At 32.3% G+C, this 20,091-nt stretch overlaps 2 protein-coding genes across 13 annotated transcripts in view; one reads left to right on the top strand and one right to left on the bottom strand.

Moving 5' to 3' along the window:
• Window positions 1-1,924: 1,924 nt before the first annotated feature.
• Window positions 1,925-4,895, bottom strand: LOC131851136 (acetyl-CoA acetyltransferase, mitochondrial). 5 transcript variants are annotated; one of them, XM_059201581.1, is made up of 4 exons: window positions 4,453-4,895; window positions 4,074-4,262; window positions 2,572-3,590; window positions 1,925-2,297 (listed from the first exon to the last, which is right to left on the bottom strand). In XM_059201581.1, exons 1-4 carry the CDS (start codon window positions 4,498-4,500, stop codon window positions 2,027-2,029), a joined length of 1,527 nt encoding a protein of 508 aa, XP_059057564.1. In that variant the 5' UTR covers window positions 4,501-4,895; the 3' UTR covers window positions 1,925-2,026. The 5 variants fall into 5 exon arrangements, with proteins under 5 accessions (XP_059057564.1, XP_059057565.1, XP_059057566.1 ...); XM_059201582.1 differs by lacking the exon at window positions 4,453-4,895 and adding an exon at window positions 4,353-4,425; XM_059201583.1 differs by lacking the exon at window positions 4,453-4,895 and adding an exon at window positions 4,385-4,416.
• A 632-nt stretch (window positions 4,896-5,527) lies between these two features.
• LOC131851131 (sodium-dependent transporter bedraggled) overlaps window positions 5,528-20,091 on the top strand; it is a 28,486-nt gene continuing 13,922 nt past the window's right edge. For 2 of the 8 annotated variants that reach the window (XM_059201571.1, XM_059201564.1), the window contains exons 1-9: window positions 5,528-5,763; window positions 6,069-6,309; window positions 8,469-9,489; window positions 9,793-9,923; window positions 10,006-10,287; window positions 11,090-11,286; window positions 12,317-12,454; window positions 13,477-13,711; window positions 14,212-14,429. In XM_059201571.1, the coding sequence (XP_059057554.1) occupies window positions 8,516-9,489; window positions 9,793-9,923; window positions 10,006-10,287; window positions 11,090-11,286; window positions 12,317-12,454; window positions 13,477-13,711; window positions 14,212-14,429 (2,175 nt within the window). In that variant the 5' untranslated portion in view covers window positions 5,528-5,763; window positions 6,069-6,309; window positions 8,469-8,515. Of the gene's footprint in view, window positions 5,764-6,068; window positions 6,310-8,453; window positions 9,490-9,792; window positions 9,924-10,005; window positions 10,288-11,089; window positions 11,287-12,316; window positions 12,455-13,476; window positions 13,712-14,211; window positions 14,430-20,091 lie in introns of all 8 variants that reach the window. The other 6 variants (XM_059201568.1, XM_059201567.1, XM_059201566.1 and 3 more) reach the window with 6 other exon arrangements.

The following is a 20,091-nucleotide window of genomic DNA, read 5'->3' as shown; positions in this document are numbered from 1 at the left end:
ATTACAACTTATACCCACTATTATTATTTGTGAAATCTCTTTATTAATCTACATCTATGATTGTTAACATCTAAATATCTGTTTATACTAGCGGCGCACGCGGCATTTTCCGTATGGAACAGTGACTTTGAATAATATTTTTAATTATTTAGGCTACTTATTTTGCAGACAAGACACAGTAACAATGCTTTTATAAGCTACTCGTAGTATTTCACTGTAAAGAGTTTATTAAAATCATTGACGTAATAACATCTAACTAAATTCAAAGGAAACTAGGTACTTTGGAAATAAATAAAACAATGACCTAAGTAAAGAAAATTATCGAATAATTTATCCCAAAAACAAAAAAAAATCTGTGTCATCCTTATAGCTTTAAAAACGGCGAATTTCTATACAAACTTTCATACCTTATTTTATTATATCCCCTTAAGGGTACTATTTTACAAATTTTGAATGTCATATTTATTTAAATTTATAAACCAACTTGAGAGTAAGTTTCAAGCTCCTGGCTCTTAAAATGACTACTTCATGCAAAATTTCATCTTCCATTTCAACCATTTTTTAAAAAATAGCCTATTTCCTTCCCAAAGATCTAAACCATTTGTGTACCAAATTTATTTTAAATGGGTTTTTGCGTAGTTTGCGCGCGACAGACAGAGTTACTTTCTTCGCAATGTATAATATTAGAAAGGATCGAATCCAGTCAACTAATTTAAAGTTAAAATAAAATTCGGTGAAATGTGTTTAACTCCGTAGACAGACTTTACGTTCCAATTATAACCGATTCCGACCGGAAGTCTTTTCCATTCGGGATTTACGGATAAACTCGTTCTAAATGTCGGAATATAACAACAAAAAAATATACCTAACTTTATTTTATACTTACCCGTTATTCAATTAAATAACAATTTTAGCTAAATACAGATTTTAATTATATTTATTTAGGTTTTCCATTGGGGTAAGTTGAGCATATTTAATTATATGTACCTGTATCCTGGATCAAATTTATTAATTGAAAGTTTTCAAATAGGAACTTGGAACTCTCAATTGATTCGCAGAAAAGGTAATTAATTAGTGTCCAATTTACTTAAATAATTATTCTGAGAATATCCGTGGTGGGTATTAAAATTACTATATAATATTTATTATATACCTATATATAAATATATATGTACTATTACTATAGTTTAATGTATAGGTAGGCATAATCTATGTAGGTATAAGAAAGAAATAGGAAATTTGACTCTAAAGTATAAAATATTGTTATTCAAGTTATTATATAAATGATTGATGATTGTTAAATTTTTATCAATGATTGTTTCTAAAACTTTATTCCAAGTTTTAAAAGGGGTAAGCAGAGAGATAGTGAGTAGAGTAGTAATGAGTACAAAATTTATGTAACAACTAGCTGTTCCCGCGACTTCGACCGCGTAGAATTTTATTTTATTTTTCTAAAATAAAAGTAGGCTAAGTTACTCCTTATTACATCAGCTACCTGCCAAAAAGTCCTGTAAAAATCGGACCATCCATTTCAGAAATTAGCCGGAACAAACAGACAGACAAAAATTATTATTTTGGTGTATGTACCGTATTTATATTCATATGCTTGTAGTAAAAAACGGTTATTTCAATATTACAAATAGACACTCCAATTTTATTTATATGTATAGATGTAGGTTATTTTTTTTTGCTATACCAGACAGGTTTATTTTTGTACTGGTTGAATGAAATTACAAATAATTAGTATATTGTTACGAATCTGATTTATTAAACGCAGGTTTAATAAGATTCTATTCTATAATAATATATAGTATGAAACTTTGTATTTCCAATAGGTATATAAAATTTGTTAAGTTAAAATCTGAAATTATATTGATCTGTGATTAATTATATTTATTTATTATTGATCTTACATTCCTATTTAAGATTTTTTTTCATGCTGAATGTCGATTTGGATACAGGCTTGCTTTAGTGATGTGGCCTAGGTATAGGTAAGTTCAAGAAAATTCACCAAATTAACACTAGTTTAATTTTCTTGTTCGATCATTTCAAGCCTTTTATCTAGTAAATCCTTGTTTAGTTTATGCATACATAGGAATTTTCCATTAAGAAATAATACTGGTATATCATGCCTATATAACCTCAGCCATCTTAAATTGTCTCTTTCAGTAATATCAACTTTAATAATGTCAATTCTATTTTTGTATGGTTCTAGCTCTTCTATTACTATGTCACATAATGGACAGGGGTCTTTTGTATAAAAGGTCAGCACAGGCCGCCCCTCAATAGTGTCTGGTCTGGAAAAAAGAAAATCCCTCAAACAAAGTACCTTTGATTTATTATGTATTCCATTCCCAACAATACATATAGATATTATTTACATTTACAGCACCTGTACAAATCTCATGTCAAGATTATAGTGATACATTTATGCTTAAAGCTATTGTTCTATTCACATTTATATATATAATTATACTAAAACTGTCACACAGTTGAGACTAAATAATTTAAAAAGGCACAAGTAAAACAATTACGAAGTGCTTAAATTGAAATACACCATTATTAACTTACAATTTTTCAATCATAATAGATGATGCACCTCCGCCTCCATTACAAATTGAGGCTACACCTTTTTCTCCTTTTTTCAAAGCATGGCACAAGTGTACTACAATTCTCGCACCAGACATTCCAATGGGATGTCCCAGACTGACAGCACCTCCATGCACATTAATTTTAGATGGGTCTAAATCCAACAGTTTTTGGTTAGCAACAGCCACAACACTAAAGGCTTCATTAATTTCCCATAGAGCAACATCATCTTTATTCACACCAGTCTTTTTCAGTAGTTTTGGAATGGCTACTGCAGGAGCAATTGGAAAATCAATTGGATCACATTCTCCATCAGCAAATCCAACAACTCGAGCAATAGGAGTAACATTTAATCTTTGAGCAGCTTGAGCAGTCATCAATACTAGAGCAGCAGCCCCATCATTTAATGTTGATGCATTCCCAGCTGTTACTGTTCCATTTTCTCGTTGGAACACAGTTGCTAATTTTGTAAATTTATCAAAATTAACTCTTTTGTATTCTTCATCTTCTGCAAATATAATTGGGGGAGCACCTCTTTTCTGAGGAACAGGTACTGGTACAAGCTCATCAGCAAAGGCTTTGACATCATAAGCTGCAGCACTTCGTTTATAACTAGATAAGGCATAATCATCTTGCTGCTGTCTTGATATGTCTAGTTTCTTGGCAGTATTTTCAGCACAGTTCCCCATATGAAATTTATTATAGACATCAGTTAAGCCATCAAATACTATGCCATCCACCAACTGCATCCCACCATATGCTGTCTCGCCTCTCTTCAAATAAAATGGCACATTTGACATAGACTCCATTCCTCCAGCTAATATCACATCTTGATCGCCTGTCTGTAATCCTTGTGCTGCTAACATAATTGATTTCATACCAGAAGCACAAACTTTGTTCACTGTTGTGCAAATAGTGCTTTTTGGAAGACCAGCAAATATAACTGCTTGCCTAGCGGGTGCTTGACCTAAGTTTGCACCACATACATTTCCAATGTAAACCTACAATATAAAAATCTAATTTAGTCATATAACACTATTAATTATAAAAAAAAGTGAAAAGTTTATTAAATTAGTTTATTCATTTTGCCTGAAAGAGTAACAAAACTCATCCTATTTTTATAAGTTTTATGTTTCTGATATATATTAGTACCATACCACATATTTTGCATAAAAAATTAACATAATGAAATTTTCATTATTATATTTAAAGTTTATTATAGTTAAAGACAATATTATAATTTAGAATCTAGTAAAAATCAGTGGTCAATCTACGAGTATCAACCTAAATTCCCTCGTACACGGTCAGTGGGTCACGCAATTTCACTTTAGGATATAAAAGAAAACATTGTCACTAAAAACAAGATGACTGAGATTTTTAAGATCGATACTATGATTACGTGTTTTTCTACTTTCGTCAGCTCATAAATTTCATAAGGACAATCAAATTAATGATTTGCGGCAAAAAGTAACAATTTTGTATACCTCTTTGATTTCTTCATTTGGTATGCCGGCTCTTTCAATTGCACCCTTTACAGCGATAGCCCCTAGTTCCGTAGCAGATAAACTAGCAAGACTGCCCCTGAAGGATCCTATAGGAGTCCTAACTGCGGATGCTATTACCACTTCATTAAGTGATACTTTAGATGAATACGCTGCCATTGTCATAAAAATCTGCAATGGTAAAAAATATTTATTTTTAATGAAAAATCTATAACGTACGAATGATTTATCTCTCATTCTAAGTAATTTACGAAAATACACCTTTAATTTATTTAAGTTAATAAACACCACACCTCTAACACTTATGGCAGCTCATGCACGACTGATTGACGACTCTGACGAGAGTAAAAAGTTTACTAACCTTATTTGCTGATTGCATTTTGATGCTAATTCCATTTAGGAAAATCATTATAGATTCTTTAGAAATATTACTATAATATTCGATCTAATGTTACGTATTGTTAAAAAGTTATGAAATGAGATGAGTTTATCAGTACACAGTTACACACTCCCTACCATTTATTATTTTATATACATACATTTATCTATGTAATCCAGTTACCAAATACAAATTACTGCAAAATAAATTGAACCTTATGGCGTACGACATAGAGAACCTAATCAAATGTACTAATTATAATGTACATGTAAAGAGCTTTATTTATAGTTAGAACCTTTGACCCTGTGACCATATCCAAACCCGCTTTACATTTTCGATTTTAACTTCATTCAATACTGTCAACTAACAGTTAAAATTGTTGAAGTATAATCTAAAGAGGGATGATTTCATCTATCAGTTGTCAATCCTCCGTCAGTTAATATTATGTAGTATGTGGTACTACAGACCAAATGTAAATTCATATAGGAGACATTTTTCGTACATTCTTCAACGTAGCTAAGTGGAAGTTTTCTGAAATAGGTGACTCGACAACGATTTTTTACAGAAGTATAATACAATAACTATGAGATCCTGTTTAAAAGCCTGTTTTAATCTAAAGTAGTTGGCAATTATAAACAAATTACATTCAAAATAAAATTTATAGGTTAATTTCCTACATTGAAATATAGTCACAATGATTCTTTAATATTATCCATTGAATATACAATGTAAAAAGTTCTAATTTGGACCTTATCCACGGTAAATTCATATTTCATTCGCTACACAATTCATGAATGCTGAGTGGGAGTCAGTTTCATCGTTTCACCAGTAAATTTAACTTTAAAGCTAAATATAATACGAATATTTATTTTAAATAAATGTCCTTAATTTTAATTATTATGATATTTCATAATTAGGGATTCTGTCCCTTTCACACATTGTAGATAGTGCATAATTGCCGATCTCTAACTAATCTGTATTTTTAACTAAACTTTTTTTGTGGAATAGTGGTCTGTGGTAAGCAAGTTTTATTAATCTGCTCAAATCACAGAGCAAATATGTGCTCTGCGATTCTTTCTCAATTCACAATATTATTTATAATTTTAACTAAATTATTGTATACCTCTACACTCTATATTATCGTGTTTAACTTTACTCATGTCCTCTTCGCTTGTTAATGTGGTATAAAATTATATTAAGTAATAATTAGCGATATATACTACACTTATGTTAAGGTAAATACACAAGACCACCGATTTCAAACTTGAATGAAGTAATTTATTAAGTATATAGGTATGTGATAAATAAGATAATAAGAAGAACTTTAATGTTAAGCCTAAAATTTAATGTTAATACGAAACTTAAGAAAGGAAAACAAAAAATATCCGTATCTTAAAAGTGCCATAAGAAACAAGTGCTTGGAACTTGGAATTGGAACACCACCTTATTCTCAATTGTTTGTTGTCAAGCATGCCAGTGTATTTGTATCTTTTAAATTATATTTTAAAAATATAGTACATAATCTTTATTTGAATAATAAATATTTACATCAGTGCACTGAGCAAGTAATCATTACAAGGTTTAGGTGGTATTTCCAGATTTCAGAAAACATGGTGTCCTTTGAAAGTATGGATTGAAGAATAAAATAGTCATTGATATAAGACATTTTTTTTTATAAAAGTATGCCTGTAGCCTGCTTCAGTCAATATGTGTACATTGTATCCTGAGTCAAATGATAAACTCTCATGCTAGTGAGCAAGTTTATGTGAATAGTGAAATTTGTGTCTGACTCACATAATTTTACTCAATATATGTTTTGACATCAAAACCGAAATCAAAGTAAGTATCAGTGTGTGAGTAATAAAGTGTGTGATTTTTTATATTTATGACCTTAGTTACTTTCATTTATTATTAGCTTTATCCTAGGGGTTTATATGTGTGTAACTTTTATTTCCCATTTTCATGTTAAATTTTAGACATTATTTTTTAGCAATCATTTAAATTAGTAGTTTTGGCTTGTTATGTTGATTGGCAGACAGGACAACAAATTTTATGTGTATATTGTTTGTAATATTGATATTACCTTAGTGGGTACTATCTACCTAATACCTAGGATCAAACCCTCAATCATTAAAAGTAAAGTGGCAGGGTAAATGGCTAGACCACAAATACCGTCAAATGTCACTATGGCAACTAAATACGTTTATAAATAATATATATATAAAATACCAAGACCAATTATGCCTAATGATTACAAATTTCTGTAAGATTTGAATCTGCAATCATTGAAAGTAATTACTTAGTAGATCTTGAGCTAAACTGTTAGACTACTGAGATGTTAGTTCATTTTGTATTTTTTCCTACCAATGTAGTTAATTTTAATTATTTTTTATTTATAAAGAAAAGGGGGATATTTGTTTTCATATTTTACCTTAAGTTTTAAGTTAGTCAATAGTTTGCAGACTATTAGTACCCATCATGACTTACGCTAGTTCCGTATTCGCCCACATACCCTACTATTTAATCAACCAACTACAGATCATACAGAATAGGTTTCTGCGTCGAGCCACCGGTGCGCCGTGGTTTGTTCGCAGCGTAGATCTCCACCGCGATCTTAATTTGCCCTCCATCAAGCAGTTTATGAAGGAAGCGTCTCGACGCTACTTCGACTCTGCCCAATCCCACCCTAATCCGCTTATAGTCAGTGCGGTCGACTACGTACTGAGGAGTAATATCCGACATACGCAACAACGCTGCCCGAGGCACGTTCTCATTGACCCCGACTACCCCATAACGGCAGGTAACCTCCCCACGGGCCCACCCGTTCCACCCCAACCACACTTTTACACACACACACACGACACCGTCCTCGTCGGCGAAGACGACGACCTCAAACACACAATATCGCGCATACAACCGGGCGCCTGTGCGCGCCCGGGCGCTCCACACCGGCGCCCCCGGGCGCCCCTCCGATCGATCCCCCGTCCGATTCAAACGGGGATCGAAATTACGACGGCCTGAGCCGAGGTTCGAACCCCTAGTGGTGCCCTCAGACTAAAGTTGTATCGGTCAGGCAGGAGTTGGCCTTCAGCCGCTCCATAAATCCTTCCGCGGGTTTGGAGTGCCATCTGCACTCGCCCCTAACGTCCAGTGAAGCTGTAAAGGCCAGCTACGGCCAACAGTATTAGAGTAGACCGAAAAAAAAAAACTATTAGCACAATAAAAATAAAAATAGGTTTAGGCAACCTTAATGTTCTCCTTTATACTTTTACTATTATGTAATGTGATTGATGTTTGTTACAATGATAATTACAAACAAGTGGATCATATCCTGGACCATTATTTTGACTTTATGAGTCAATAAAAATTTTGTTTTAATTTTTAGTTTGAATTACCTATATATATTATTATAATATATAAATAAATTATAATTATACTATAAATAGAAATATGACTCAACAATGTCTTATCATTCTTATGTACTTATATAGAGACAGTGTAAGTACTCAACAAACTTTAACAGTCCAATGATAATGTCTAGTTGTTTTTCACAGCATGTTACAGTAATTAGGCTTATTAGTGCCGCGATTAACATGTGAAGAATTAAAAACAAAACAACTACTCTTCACGTTCTTGTGGAATGGACAAGTTGTGGAAAATTCTATCCTTAAAATACTGTGTGTTTTTATTTCTATTTATTTAGTCATCCATCGTTCATCATAATCCTCATGAAATACTTTCTCATAAAAGTTTATACAAATGAGTATAAATCACTCTAATAAAACTGTGACACTGTGTGTAACGAAATTTTAATACAATCGATCATCCAACTGATTTTTGAATTTTGTGAACTCAAAGTATATATTGTATACAGAGTCAGTTAGTTTTGTAGACCTTTTAAACGCAGGCAGATTTTTCAAAATATAATTCCTGATATACATACTTTTAAATTAATGATTTAAAAGAGTGTTATTTTTGAACAGGATATAAATTTACAGGGTTTACGCCAAAAAGAGCGGGCTATGACTTAGGCCGTGCAATTAAAATGGAAGTGGTGTACGAAGATCATTATGAACAAAGAGAAAATCTGCCAGGAAGCAGTGCTGACAGTGACACTTCTAGCAGTATATTTGAAAGCAACGATAGTGAAGATTTCGAGAAATCCTCCAATGATGGGGACTTAAAAGAGGATCTTCAGAAAACGATTCCAGAATGCTATCAGTCAGATTCAAATTTTTCATCACACACTTCTAGTGACTTTAACGACGATGAGTTTCAAGCTACAGCTCTTTGTCAATTCATGGACATTTTGAATGACCTAGATGAAGTATTAGACAAGTCGCTTTTGGCGTGTCTCGACGATGGTGCACGAAGCTTGGATAGTGATGAAGAAGATCTAATATGTAAAATTAAAGAAGTAATTGGTGAGAGAGTTGACATAAATGATCCTTCTCAAGGGCCTAGTTCTATTGACGACAATACTCAAGTAGTTGTAGCTAGTGTAGAGGGAGTTAATGAAAGAGCGAATCTCAGTTATTTAGGCCGTTCCAAAAGTTTTTCAGATTTATCTAACAGTCATAGAGAGGTTTTGGTTTCTTCACTAGAACATGCTGGTACCAATGATAGTATACGAAATTCAATGAGAAGGTTGGATCCAATTGTTTTACCGGCCATAACGAACCAAGAACCCTGTGAACCTTTAACATTACCAGTTATACTTTTTTTGGAGCATCATGTTAATATGAGACCGACTAGTGCTCCTATACAATTGCAGTTAACTGCCGCGAATTTAAGTAGTGATGGCAGTTCTGGCCCTCTGATAGTAGGTCGTCGTACATTACTTATGAACCGAACTTTATCGCTACCATCTCCGGGGGAGAGTGACGTGACAACAGGTGACTGGACTGGACGTAACACTGTACGAAGTACTGCCAGAAGCACTAGTGCGTCTAGTTCTTCTAGTGAATCAATGGGAGCTGAAGAACCGCCTATTCCAACTACTGGAACCACTGAGGAGAGGTATAATATTAAATTTCAAATTACCAAAACATATTAGTCAAATCTGCCTACTTTTAGATGTATTTTAGAAAGAAGTTTACTCCGTATCTTCTTTGTAGTCAACAATGTTTACTGCATGTTTTAATGTACAAAATATTATAATTTTTAGATTACAATTCAGCGAAAATAACAGTATATTTTCTTCATAAGATTCAATATTAAATACCTCGAGTTTACCTAATAATGTGTCATTGTATTAGGTCATTTAGTGAATAAATACCAAATACAAACTAACATAATTGTGGTATATTCTTTTGTCCACAGAAATGACGAGACTGAAGAACCTCCTTTTGGAGTATGGCCTCATCGATTGAGTGCTATGTTGGCGTGCCTAAGTTGTACTGTAGGAATATTTAATATATCTAGGTTTGCTATGTTCAGCGTCCATTTTGGAGGTAATTTTGTTGTTTAAAGTAAAATAAGTGAGAATTTTTCCTTTGTTGTATTTGATTTTTAATTAATTTATTGCTGTTTCAGCCTGCTTCATAATACAGTTCTTAATCCTTTCACTTTTGGTTGGAATACCATTATTTACATTATACCTAAGTATAGGCCAAGTGCTGGGTTCGGGGCCAGTGGACATGTGGAGGATATCGCCAATATTTCAAGGAGTTGGTATCTCGTTGCTCGTTATTCAAGCTGTAATCGGAATGTATAGTATAATTGGCTTGTCATGGTTGTTCGTTTACTTCAGAGATTCATTTATAACATCCGAAGACAAATACAAATGGGCGCTGCCTCATGAATACAATTTTGATGGTAAGTTATTAGAGTCTAGAATATCGTTTCATATTTGACATCAGTATGTACCTAAGCTCTTTATCTTTGTAAGCGAACATTTGACCATGCCTATATTTTGCTGGGTATACCTATTTGGTTTATTATCGCTGTTGCAACACCGTAGAGTAATTCAAAAATATAAATTGACACGAAGTTTTTTTGGTTTCAACCATAATCGAATTCACGATCTTAGTGGTCCTACCCCACTAAGGTCGTGAATTCGATTATGGTTGGAAATGGATTATTCGAACTAAGTAACGAACGACGCTCTTTCGCTTGATACTTATTTAGAAGTGCTATACAAGTGCAATGTTTAGCGTCCAACAAGAGTAAATTACAGGAAATAAGATTTGAAGGTCATCAATTCAGATGCTAATTTGGTCAATTACTTTTTATTGTGTCTATCTCTAGGAAGTTATACAAACACGAATATTGTTATATATATATATTTATACGTTCACCACTGTCACCCTAGATGGAGTAGTCAGAGACATTGTCTATATCGTGGTGAAAGCATCACTTGGCGTGCCCAATTAATTACATTACAATTACGGTACATTTGAATCCAACGAGCAATCTACCGAGATAACCGCCTTCTCTCGGATTAATTTTGTTTTTATCCGTGATTCTATCACCGGAGAGTTAGTCAAAAATATAAATCGACCCAGCTTTTGGTGTCGAACAAATTCGGACTCGCATCCTTTCGTTGTGTGGGGTTAGTAAACAACTAGGAGACTATTTTAATTCACTGTTTAATATTGAAAATAACGTTTTTTTACAGATGGTAACTTTAAAAATACATCGTTTAAAATACAGGAAACATTGCCTCAGTATTTCCATGGAGAAGTATTACAAAGAAATTTGGGCGTCACTAATATATACTATGGAACTATAAAGTTCCAAATTGCATTTAACTTGGCCGTTGTTTGGATGATAGTTTTTGTTTCGCTCAGCAAAGGACTCCGATCTTATGGCAAGGTAATGTTATTATTAAAAATAATTATTTAGTTATTAACAGTTTTACTATAAATTTAACATGTTCTACTTTCAGAAAATTGTATTCTATAATATTATTGGAAACTTAAGAAATAAGACAACTCTCCATTTTATGTCGCCATTTAATCGTTAATTAAAACAAAACCACTAATGATCTATAAAGATAATCTCTCTTATGAACTACTCAGAAATGCATTATTTCAAGGAAAATTCATTAATTTAAAGGAATTTAGATTTGACTGTCTCCATAATACGAACATAACAAGTAATAGAATAGGTATATATTGTATAGATAACACTGAATGTAATTACACTACGGGTATTTTAAAATTAATTATTTTAAAATACCCAACTAAATACAGTAAAGTCGACTCAGTGATAATATTCAAGAAAAATACTTTCCGAAGTAATGTTTCATATAATAAAGTTAGTATATTACGTCTTGAACGTAATGTACTAAAGTGTATTAAGAGTTGGTGGTATTTCAATAATGACTTCTTTTTGTCTTTGCCCGTCATATTTATCGCTCATGGCGACAACGTCTCTGACAGCCAGACATGCAGAATGACAAGCTAGTATGAAAATAAGACTTAATTGTTTCGTTAAATCCCCCACGCTCGTATCATCGATGAAAGACTTCAAATTCATGGAAATATTCGGAGTTTCTTTCTGTAATCGGGCTATGTTTAGTAAGTACTGTCACAGAGTTTTCGATATTATCTATACGATAAACCCTGTATAATGCAACCCGATTAAATTTAAAATATCTGATGTTACGTTAAAAATCCTGCCGTATTTTACTCTACGCTCTCGCAGCACCATCATCATTAATCATAAAAATTCATTGTCTCAATGTTGGGAATATGTTGAATACCATTACAGCGTTTGCTAGACCGCTTCATGCATATTGATTTTCTTTTTATACCAATATACTTATCTTAGGGATAAGGCTCAGTGACTCGTTATATTACTGCGTGATCTATAGGTATGTATATATAATGTCACTTTGCAGGCTGTGTATATGCTGATATTCCTGCCTATTTGCGGCACACTGGTGTTGTGTACAAAACTACTCACGCTTATACCCTACGATTCCGTCACCAATATATTTTTGGAAACTGAATGGAGTGAATTTTTCATCAACAGTAATGTATGTATTTCTCTTTGTTTAGTGAATTTTTAGTTTTTTTATGTAATTAAAATGGCAAATTAGCTGACACTAATGTTAGTGATCGTAAGTAGCTATGTGAATAGCACCACAGATATAATGTCATCAGTGAAGTACCTTTGAGTTTGTGTTTATACTGATCGTGCTTTTCTTACCACGGTTTAAATTGCACGCTTTGCTTATTTAATAGTAATATTATTGAACAATACACACAACGTCATCTAGTCCCAAGCTAAGCAGAGCTTGTGTTATGGGTACTAGACTGATAGAATACTTAGATATATTTTTTTGTAAATACGTGCATAATATACATAGAAAACACCCAGACCGATATAAACAATCAAAGTCATGAATACAAGTGTCACAAACATTTGCGTGCGAGGAATCGAACCCCCGACCATCGGAAGTAAAGCGGTGTGCTAAACCACTAGACCACTGTAGCCGTTGTAAAATACGTGCACAAAACAGCACGTTATATTTAGGTATAATTTTATTCGTTTCGTGAGCAATATGTAATCTTTGCCAAACAATGCTAAAATAATATTGCATTATACTGATAAAAATTGTTGCATATAGCTGTGAGTCAGATAAAGCACATTCATAGTTATTATAATACATAAAATACTATCTAATATTCTTTAGGTTACATAACTTATATCGATTGTCTGTACGTCGAAAGTAGATTTGAGAACTACATTACCGTGTTATGTATCTGTTATCTATTATTATTAATTGCAATCGACCATAATCATAGGCGATACAAATTTAGCTGCCAAGAATAAGACTTCTTTTCATTTTTTTTTGTGAACTTATGGAATAGACTTCAACTCGAAATAAAGGAACTTATATGCGACATGCAGCTAAGAAAAACAATGATTGGGAAAACTTGAATCTATTATTTTGTGAATAAAGAGGAAAGTCATGTTTACTCTGAAAGGTTTTATTTATTGTATATATGTACACATTTAAGTAATATATATTTAATCAATAATTGATGGTTGCAGAGTTGGGCTGCGGCAGCTCAAGAGATATTCTTCACTTGGGGTCTTTTAGGACCATGTATAATGCAATTAACATCACACAAAAATTCAAAGAAGAAAACCAATGTCACACTGCAGAAGGAAAGTGCCTGTATAATAGCATTCACATTTGCTGTTCTATTGTTGGGATCTTTTTTGGCCAATGTTTGTGTTCAGATTTTAAGGAATTACGGATATATTTACGTGCCAGGTAGTTTTGGTAAGTCTCCTAAAGATTTTACACTGTGTTATATATAGGTTCATATCTAAAACCAATTTACTTAGCTAATGACGCACTTATTTTACGCGTAAAATGTTTTATAAGTTATTATATCGTTTAGAAAACACATTTCAGACACAATTCTACATACTACTACTATATGTAAAATCAAAATAAAAAATCAAATTTATCCCGACCGTCACCAGGAGTGATTGAGATTTTAGATTTCCGACACGTTGCTTGTATGAATATTGTTGGTGCTATTATATTAATGGCTATTTTTAATTAAAAAAAAAGAAATTCAGTTCAGTTTGTCAGAGTCGTACGTAGTGTATGCTCTTCATCTCAAGAGGGAGATATTTTAAAAAGCAATTGTTTATTACTGTTACTTTTTTATTAGCGATACAGCTTTTAAGCTGCGTTTATTTTAGAACTGTGTAACACGGTTGCATATCCAACGTGTTTTATTTCACTTACTTATATTTTGTTCATGATTCCAGAGACACTAAAATCATTCCAATTTCTATGGCCCATGTCGGAACCAATGCCAGGGAACACAGTGTCTACGCCCACACGTTATATGGGCCACTATGGTAGTATAGTTGGAGTGACCGTTTGGCGGACGGGTAACGCCGCGAAATCTTATAGTGGTTGGCAACCTTTGCAGCTGGCAACACAAATCGTACCAGCAACACTTGCAGTTTTGCCAGCCAATATCGTAAGTATTTTCATTATTCATTTGTCTTGTAATGTTACCATAGAAACAGTTAAATAATAAAACAGTCATTATAAAAAAAACTTATAGTAAAGACGTGTGATTTATATGTTAAAATTCGGTCTTCACGCTTATAATACAATATTTGAAAATGGCTCCATAAAGATGGCAATTTAATCAACTGAAAAATACAATTGGAATGTAGTATAAAAATTAATAATATGATTTATCAAACGATACATTTTTATTAAACATTTCAACTACGTATTCTATTCATATACGCATTATAACTACGTACTTGTAAATTACTACTTTTGTTATGTGCGCGTGTGAAATGGTATGCTTATGCTATTACTTAATCTAATAGGCGAGTACGAGATCCCAATCATTTGATAGCCAGCCCGTGCCGACGACGCAGTTCGTTGTTGTCCGACCGGGTTTAACTTGTTTAACATGTTAAAGACCGCATGCCCACGGATGGGTCACTCCGCAACAAAAGTAAATTTTCACGTTGGGACCGGGAGATTACCCGTGGGCGCTTTAATTGACATAAATCTAGGGGTTAAATAAAATCTATTTAGGTCTAACGCAATATTTTTTTGGAGTTCGTAATAAATATGTACATATTCAGATCCAGATCAGATTCAGATAAAATATAGTATATTGTATTTGATTAAATCACTTGTGTCTATAAATATAGGTATTTATAAGAGTAATATCGAAATGTCACGACTCAGTTTTTTGATCTCGTTACGCAATGTGCCGCTAGTTCCGATAATGACGTCGTGATGTAACGTTCCCCCCCTTACCTATAAAACTGAACTAAACACCCTCTCTAAATAACAGAGGAATCGCTAATATAATAGATCATATAACGATGGAACACTCAATCTTTAATCATTTGGCCATATAAATAAATTCTTGTGATCGTCTAGTATCGGTGGACCCGTTGTGTATATGTAGTAACTATAGATTCTTTTATTGGTATATGATGGAGTAATAACTGCGAGATAAATACATATCTCAATAATACAAATTATGATACAGAGTATATGTTATGAATATTAATTATAAGGTATATATTTGAATCATTGAACCATTATGGTTTTAATAAATAAGGTGGGATATGCAAGGTAGGGTTGCAATACGCACCATTTGAAAGTGAAATGGGATGAGTATTCTCAGCACCAAAACAAGATTAATTTATATTATTAATTCAACATTACAAGTGGTTTCACCAAGCTTGCGATGCTTAAAGCAGGTAGATAAAATATAGTTGCCATAGGCAGATCGAAACTGAATTCAGGATCACTCACGACACAGAAGCTTACTTATGGATATTGACTCCTTCGGTTCTATGTGGCGATAGAGAGACTGTCAAAGAGACTGCCCGATCTCGAAACTAAATCCCAGCATCACTCGGTCACGTAGCTTACTTAATGGGGAATACCCTTCGGCTATATATAATGTGACATTGGAGATCAGACTGAAGATACAGTACGAGTCGTAACAGAAACTAGGAGGTCAATCAAATACCAGAACTTACTAATGGATAATCCTTTCGGCCCTATAATGTGACATTGGAGATCACCAGTAATTGCAGTACGATAAATAATAATAATAGAGTAGTGTGATAGCTCAATGCCATCAACACCACAATATTGGTCAATCCAATATATAATGTTGATAATTGCTATATTACAAACATAGCATATAAAGTTTATAAATTTACTTAATACCAAGAATACTCAAGGAATTAAGAATTAGATATTTGTGAATAAGAGCTGGGCTCTAATATGATTGATTATATGTAAATTAGAATTACTTGCATGGCGAAGTAATCTTTATATTGATGAGATATTATAAGCGAGAACTATAAGTCCCATATCTGAAAATAGATGTCTGGATGCTCCACATAAAGAATCAACCAGAAGGTAATGTTTAGTTTGTAGAAGGACTGCATGTCCTGATATAGTAATCAGTAGAATTTGATTAATCACATAGTGAAATAATCATAATAATATAAATAATAGTGACAGAGGTCTGTGACCTGGATGATTGTTAGGTATAGACAACCACTAGGTGGATAGTCGATATGATAGAGGACCGGAGTCCTGGATATAAAAGCCAAGGCTTGGTAATTGATAAAATGTTTAGCCATAAAATGGATAGTCATAAAATATATTTTCATTGAGGACCGAAGCCATAGATGTGATTATGTGTATGTATTTATATTTATATATGTATGTATATATACACATATAATATGTATATATAAATTAAAGGACTAAGAGTCCTAATATTATTATACTGAATATTTACGCTCTAGTAATTAGTATTTATTATTAAGGCCAAAGACCTTAAAATAAACCTTTATTTTATTGAATTGACTGGAACAAGAAGAATAATATTAAATATATTAATTAATAAAGAACCGATGTTCCTTAGAATTGATTGTAGAATAAAATGTAATATTATTATTACCGATATCTATATGTATATGGTTGGTCTTGTATTTCAATATATTCAAAATTATATAATAATTTTGATAATGCATCGCCCACATGAATCCGATTGCCCAATGGGTGATTGATAGGAATGACTGGAGATGTTAAGATCCCATGTCTTATTTATAGTTAGTTTATATATTATTACATTGTAGTTTTATTAAATAAGAAACAATATAGTCTTATTATAATACTGGCTTAATTAGCAATTATACTTTTATATGTACATGTTTATTAAACCCACTAGTTATGATGACGATTAGCCTTCATACCGGCCACTGATGATTCAGGGAGAGAACCACAAGTGGTGCCCGAGACTTGTGACTCGGGTGTAGGTTTAAAGAGCTCTTTTAGAATGCATTAACACTCACCTTCACTACTTCTGGGAACCTCCCAGAATTCATCTAATAAACCCCCCAATGCCTACAATATTCACAGTTACATATATATTAATGTAATCTCTTACAACTCTAATTATTAATTTATGCTATTCATATAAAATATATTTAACATAAAGGTTGTTACAACATTAAGTGCATATACACTTAATATTACTAATCTCAATGTGGTGATCTAATAAATGCATTCTTATACTTCAATATAATAATTCTATATTATAATTTAGCAATTCCTTTATTTATGAAATGCAAGACATATCTATAAGGAAGTCATAGTGAACCGCATTGCTATTGCTTCTGCTGGTTAATATAATTATATTCAATGGTTAATTCGTCTATTAATTACTTATTTAATTTGTGCAATGTATAATAAGTTGTAATATAATAAATATAATGCGTCCTAAACTTTACTCACACAATGCTGCATATCCAGAGTAGCAATATATCTCTATATTGATACACCAGCCATACAACATGCATACGATAAAACTTAGGGTGTGTGTCCTAGATAACCACTCAGTTATCAACTAAACAGAAATCCCTATTGGTTGTAGAAATCTCCACAGGGATCGTGGTCTAAAACCTTCATTACGAGCTTTGACCCATCTCTCCTCAAATGATGGAACATGTGACTTCATCATAAATTCATCGATCTGAGCCTCTCTCTCCTCCTGATGAAAACTTCCACAACTATTACAGAAATTATATTTCCTTACTAAAGCCTCCATAGAGATTTACGGATCATAATATATCATCAAAAACTATTGGAAAATGTCACTTCAATAGTTCAATCATCGATACAAGTATTTTCCTCCTTCCAGTGAAGCCTTCAGTAACCAGAACCCCCAAGCGACATCTTTTGTGGAATGTATATAATCTTCGTATGGGTTAATTCATTTATTAATTATCTATTTAATTTGTGCAGTGTATAATAAGTTGTAATATAATAAATGTAATGCGTCCTAAACTTTACCCACACAATGCTGCATATCCAGAGTAGCAACATATCGCTATATTGATACACTGGCCATACAACATGCATACGGTAAAACTTAGGGTGTGTGTCCTAGATAACCACAGTGTTATCAACTAAGTTAAGTCCCTACTGGTTGTAGAAATCTCCACAGGGATCGTGGTCTAAAACCTTCATTGCGAGCTTTGACCCATCTCTCCTCAAATGATGGAACATGTGACTTCATCATAAATTCATCGATCTGAGCCTCTCTCTCCTCCTGATAAAAACTTCCACAACCTATTTATTATAACTTCACTTACTTGCTAAAGTCTCCATAGAGATTTACGGTTCACATTTGATCATCATAAATTATTGGAAAATGTTACTTCAATAGTTTATTCATCGATACAAACATTTGCCTCCTTCTAATAAAGCCTTCAGCAAAAATATATATAAGACTCAAGGATCTTCCTCTCACTACATCTTCCGTGTAATGTAATATAGACATGTACTAAATATTAACCATGCAATATCTACATATTCGAAATAGTAAACGTAATTTACTATCCCAAACAAGGAACACCACACAGCAAGACATTTAGTGTGAATAATGAAATATTTGAAATAAGTAATAAATAGTTGAAATAAGTGAATGAAATATTTATTTTTGATAAGTAACTGAACTATTATTAGCCATCATTATAAGTATAATAGGGTTTTACTATAACTTCCTTAATTTACTTTTAGTTTAGTCGTAGTAAATTTATTATTAATATAATTCTCATATAAAATATCAGAGTTATCAACAACTGTTAAAAAACAGAATTACATTCATTAGCATCTAACGAGTAAATATACACATTTAATATTAAACTCCTAACCTTTTAACCTAACTAAAGAAAATAAATCAATATAACTCAGATTTAGGTACAAATTGAGACTATTATCGTAATATAAGAAAGACACAAATAAACCATGCTCGTTAAATTTTATATTATAAGTAATTAAACTAAATCAATGTATTCGTCAACATATTAATTCCACGCAAATCATAAAATAAATAAACACATGTACATTTCCTAATTAACTTGGCAGTTTATCTAACATATCCCAATAATACAGTCAAATGAAAACAGACATACAGTATATTATGAGCACAATAAATAAAGTGAAAGAATTAAAATGACTTACCAATATGTTGACAAGAACGGATATTAAAGTATTAAAATCACTTACTAAAATCTCCTCATTTACGAATAGTAAAAAAGTTAAATATACACTTGTTACTCCTACGGAAGCTCGCCGACGACTAACCTTTCTTTTGATTCTTCATCCTTCCTAACAACCTTCTATCGACTTTGTTTTTGCCAAATATATATATCTAAACATAACTCAACGTGAGAACTTCGTTCTTAGGCATTTCACACTAATTATACAGGATGATTTTTAAATTTATTTTGTAACACTTTTCTTAATCCTAAATTTTATTTTGTTTTACAAATATTTTTCTTATATAAAATATAAACAACCATTTACCGAGTTTACATAATATATTTACTTGTTTATTAATTTAATGCTGATATAACATTATAATAAATCGCAAACACATATATAATATGTAATTAATATTAAAGTCTGTAATAAAAATAAAAATGTAATTTATAATTTACTTAATAAATCATTATAATTAGATAAACGTTAGTATTCATATATAACCGCTCATTCTGTTGATACTATTATTTTACATACTGTGTTTTTATGAAATTCTAATAAATTCCTTTCTATTATCAAAACCTGAACTAATG

This window comes from Achroia grisella, unplaced genomic scaffold (genome assembly GCF_030625045.1).
Source record: "Achroia grisella isolate CSIRO2021 unplaced genomic scaffold, CSIRO_AGI_Agris_v1 utg780, whole genome shotgun sequence".
NCBI lineage: Eukaryota > Metazoa > Arthropoda > Insecta > Lepidoptera > Pyralidae > Achroia > Achroia grisella.
The sequence above is the reverse complement of the archived record's forward strand: the minus strand, read 5'-3'. Positions and strand labels throughout refer to the sequence as shown.